This window comes from Herpailurus yagouaroundi, unplaced genomic scaffold, assembly GCF_014898765.1.
Source record: "Herpailurus yagouaroundi ecotype Mexico unplaced genomic scaffold, PumYag 253, whole genome shotgun sequence".
NCBI classification, from domain to species: domain Eukaryota; kingdom Metazoa; phylum Chordata; class Mammalia; order Carnivora; family Felidae; genus Herpailurus; species Herpailurus yagouaroundi.
In genome coordinates this window covers 6904538-6908962 of record NW_024412470.1, presented here as the reverse complement: position 1 = coordinate 6908962, position 4425 = coordinate 6904538, and the positions used below count along the sequence as shown (strand labels likewise).

Below are 4425 nucleotides of genomic sequence, written 5' to 3'. Positions count from 1 at the left end.
TGGGTTGGAAGCTACTGGAGGAGTCCTACCGCTCCCCGGCTGCACCCCAACAAAAGTTCCCTTTCAGGCTTCAGCCTTGTAGGGCCCTCTCCCAACTCTTACATGGGGCCTAGACTGTGCCAGCTGCTATTCTAAGAACTTTAAATATAACAATTCACTGAGTACAACAATCCCAGGGTGGAGTTGTCATTATTATTCCCATATAACAGATGAGAACACTGAGGCACCGGGAGATTATGTGACCTGCTCGTGGAACTAGGTGTGAATGCAGAAATCTGCCTCCAGAGGTGGGAGCGGCTGTGAATCACCAGAAAATACTCCCTTTCTAATCAAGTGACTAATTGCCCACCTCTGAAAACCCAGCTCACTGAAAAGTATTAACTGGTCAAAATGACATTCATTACCATTCTAATGTTTTCATAAATCCTAACTCCGCAGGAACCTCAGTATTTGTGATTTCAGACTGGTTTGAAAGGGCCTTGCATTTTGGAGGGAGGGTGCCCTTCATTTAACCCCGTCCGATTACCCTTCTCTGGGGAGAAAGACTCTCGGGAGTCTCTTACTAAGGAGGATGGTGTTTCCAAGAGAGGAAATATTTAGAGCTAGCCGCTGACATATTTTGGCAAACGGGAGGGGGAAATTTTTTCATCTGGGGAAAACACAAGTTTTTAGCCTGAATAATGGGCAAACGACATTAACTCTTTGCTTCATCTTTTTACTTTTATTTTATTTTTAAAATTTACTTCCAAATTGGTTAGGATAGAGTGCAACAAGGATTTCAGGAGTGGAGTCCTTAAAGCTCCTTCCCCAAGTAGCCCATCCCCCCTCCCACAACCCCTCCAGTAACCCTCCGTTTGTTCTCCATATTTAAGAGTCTCTTCGGTTTTGTCCCCAGTCTTCGCTTCCTCTTAACCTCCCGTGCTCGTTGGGATTTTGCTTCCCAAGCCCGGGGCGTTGCCAGTGCCCCCATTACCCGATCTGCCCTTGTAGCTCTTCGCCCCCCTTTGAAATAGACGGAGCACACCCCACGAAAGCGCCGAGCGCGTGTGTCCTGTCCCTCGGTCCGCCGGAGGTCGTCGGGGAAAGGGTTAACCGGGCAGCGGGGCGGGGGGAGGAGGGCGGCCTCACACCTCTCCGGGAGACCTCGGGCGGCGGCGGCGGCGGCGGCGGGGCCCGGGAGGGGCGGAGGCTGGGGCTGGACGCCTCGCCGCCTCCGCCTCGGCGAATAGCAGCGCGCTGCCCGCCCGGATTGGAGCAGCAGCATCACGCTGACCTCCGCCTGGGCTGTAAACCGAGCCGGCCGCTGCGGGCAGAGGCAGGCTCTCGGCGCCTCCGGGAAAGGCAGCCCCACGGCCGAGCTCCGCGAGGCTCGCAGGGACCCGGGCAGCGCCCCAGCCGCGGCTGCGGGGAGCAGGGGAGCCCGACGCGGGCGCGGGCGGGGAGCGTGCGTCCGTCGGCAGCAGCGGGAGGAGGGGCGGCGCCAGCCATGGCCGGGGACAGCGAGCAGACCCTGCAGAACCACCAGCAGCCCAACGGCGGCGAGCCCTTCCTGATCGGCGTCAGCGGGGGCACGGCCAGCGGCAAGGTACGGGGGGTCGCGGCGCCGTGCTCCCGGGCCCGGGCCGGGCGGCGGCGCATGTGGCGCGGCCGCGGGCCGTGTCAGTTGCTGCAGCCACCGCGTGGCCCGCGCGCCTCCGCTCCTGGCCGCGCTCCAGCGCCCAGTGTCTCCCCCCCCCCCCCACCCCAACCCCAGCCTCTGCGCGGACTGCGGGCGGGGATTCCGGTCATCGCGGTCCCCCGGGGTACGCCGGCCACGGGTCGCAGGGCTGGCGCGCGCCCGCTCGCTCTTTTTCTCCGCTGCGGTAACTCGTGGCCGGGCTCCTAGGGGGAACGGGCAGAGAAAGCGGAGGCTTATTGTTTTGCGAGTCCGACGGTGGGGGCGGGGGGAGAGGGCTTTAAGCGGGGTCGCCGGGGAGCCCCCGACGCGCCCCCTCCCCCAAGCCCCGCTCTGGGTGGGGGGTGGGGTGGGGGAACTCGCCCCGCGGCGCAGCGCGGGCCGCGAGGGCGGGGCGAGCCGGGAAGCCCGACCTGGAGGGCTGCGGGAACGCGCGAGGCGGCGTCCCGGGGAAGGGAGCTCGTGTCGGGCTGGGGACTGCGGGGGTTTCTTGGGGGGAAAATCCTGAGCGCCAACTAGGTGCGGTGACATGGACCAAATGACAATACGGGCTTCCGTATGGCTATGAGCAGAAACGTGGCCGGTTTCAATGAGAAAGTTGTTCTGTCCGTGCGTGCTCCTCGGTTGCAGGGGCTGTAGCGTCGTGGGCGCACGGAAGGGGGTCAGTCCTAGGGGCGTCCGACCCCCCTCAGGAGCCCGTCTTTGTTTCATCAGCCAAGCAAGAAAAAACGAGGGAAATGCTTTTTTAGCTTTACCCCGGGCCTTTCCTGCAGGTGGGGAAGGGTGGAGACCTCGCAGATGTTTCTTTCTTCGCTCCCCTTTACTGCATTTAAGATGTGGGTACTTGTTTCCTCGGCGTTTAGCAAGCTCCCATTGCATTGGGAGCATGGGCTCCTCCTGGCGAGCCTGCGAGCCGTGGGCTGTGCGCGCCGCGTTTGGCGAGGTGGGATGCTGCCTCCCAGGGCCGGGGAGAGCGGAGCGGGGAGGCTGGTTGGCGCCATGAGGAGCGAGCCACGAGGCTCTCGCGCCCCAGCCGACTCCTCCCGAGCCCCTCCTCCATTTTGGCTCCACGTTTCCCCCTCCGGGTCCCCGCGGGGGCCCAGACCCGGCAGCTGGCGCTGGGAAACTTCTTTATTGATGGAGTTCATCTTGTCTCTCGCTCCCAGGGCGAGGAATCTGGCAGCTTTGAGGTCCCCAAAGTTGATGTGGCATTTGCCCCCGGGCCGAATGCGTTTTCAGGCTGCTAAATGTTCTCTGCCAGCGCTGTTGCTGGTTCTTAGAAGCAAAGGTAGAGGCCAAGCACTTTCAGGAAGGTTTCCCTGTTCTTTTAGGATTATTCTTGCCCCCCTCTTTTGTGTAGCCTACGCCTGTTGCATGGGGGCCTTTTTGTTGTTGATGGCTGTATTCCCAGCGCTCCTTCCTATAGCACATGTCTGGCACGTAGCTCGCCCCAATCATTAACCTGAGGTTCAGTCCTCCTGGGAGAAGGGGGACTTAAACTGGCAGATGAGTGTGGCATTTAGAAACCATGTCCTTGGTAATCATCTAAATGATATCGTCACTCCAAACGTGGAAGCAGACCCTGTGCGGTGAAATAACTCCATTCTCCTTATTTTTGTGTTCATCGGTCATCACCTGGTCTCAACTGATACTCCGCGTAAGTCGTGTTACTTTTTTTTTTTTTTAATTTTTTTTTTTAACATTTATTCATTTGTGAAAGGCAGAGACAGAGCGCGAATGGGGGAGAGGCAGAGAGAGAGGGAGACACAGAAACAGAAGTAGGCTCCAGGCTCGAAGCTCCGAGCTATCAGCACAGAGCCCGATGCGGGCCCGAACTCACAGACGGGGAGATAATGACCTGAGCTGAAGTTGGCCATTTAACCGACTGAGCCACCCAGGCGCCCCAGTCGTGTTACTTCTGTAATGTGTCCAATGGGAAGTAGTAGTGAGCCCTGCTCCTGGGGTTCTCATGGAGGAGGAAGATTATAGTAACTCCGAAGAAGGAGTCTTCAAAACCAGGTTCTTGTATTTCCTCTGAAAGGACAGGTCTAGAGAGAACGAGAAGTCACACTGGAAGGGAAAAAAAAGGAAACAGTGTAAAGCATATTTTACATTTTGGGCATTAATAAATACCGTGTCATTGTTTAAGAATATTATTGTTTTGTTAAAGATTTTTTTAAACACCCATTTATTATTGAGAGACAAAAAGAGAACAGAGCATGAGCAGGGGAGGGGCAGAGAGAGAGAGAGAGGGGGACACAGAATCCGAAGCAGGCTCCAGGCTCCGAGCTGTCAGCACAGAGCCCATGGGGCTCGAACTCACAAACCGCGAGATCATGACCTGAGTCGAAGTCGGATGCTTAACTTAACCACTGAGCCACCCAGGCACCCCTGTTATTTTAAAAAGCCCAAAGGAGCACTGAACTTCTGTAATTCCATATAGTAGTTCGTTTGCTGGGATTATATCTTGATTCTCTTATTCCAGGCCTTAGTGCCTTTCCTGAAAGAAATTCAGAGCATTTTTTTAGAGGATGTGCAGCACCAACAGGCTGGACCTCCTTTGGAAGTCTGAAATCTGAACATAGTTGTGCAAGAGGATCTGGAAGCAAGATTGGTCCTCCGCTTCCTCGGGTATTTATTATGTGTCTGTTAAAAGGATTTGGGAAAGGCAAAGGGTCTCAGAACATCATCAAAAACGACAGTTTAGAGCCAGGAGGAACCTCAGAGTCCAGTCCCTGGAGTCCAACACT

At 56.7% G+C, this 4425-nt stretch overlaps 1 protein-coding gene across 1 annotated transcript in view; it reads left to right on the top strand.

Annotated features, from left to right (window-relative positions):
* Window positions 1–1215: 1215 nt before the first annotated feature.
* The window catches only part of UCK2 (uridine-cytidine kinase 2), an 82699-nt gene continuing 79489 nt past the window's right edge, over window positions 1216–4425 (top strand). The window contains exon 1 of the mRNA XM_040460984.1: window positions 1216–1585. Coding sequence (XP_040316918.1) covers window positions 1487–1585 — 99 coding nt within the window. The 5' untranslated portion in view covers window positions 1216–1486. The remainder of the gene's footprint in view (window positions 1586–4425) is intronic.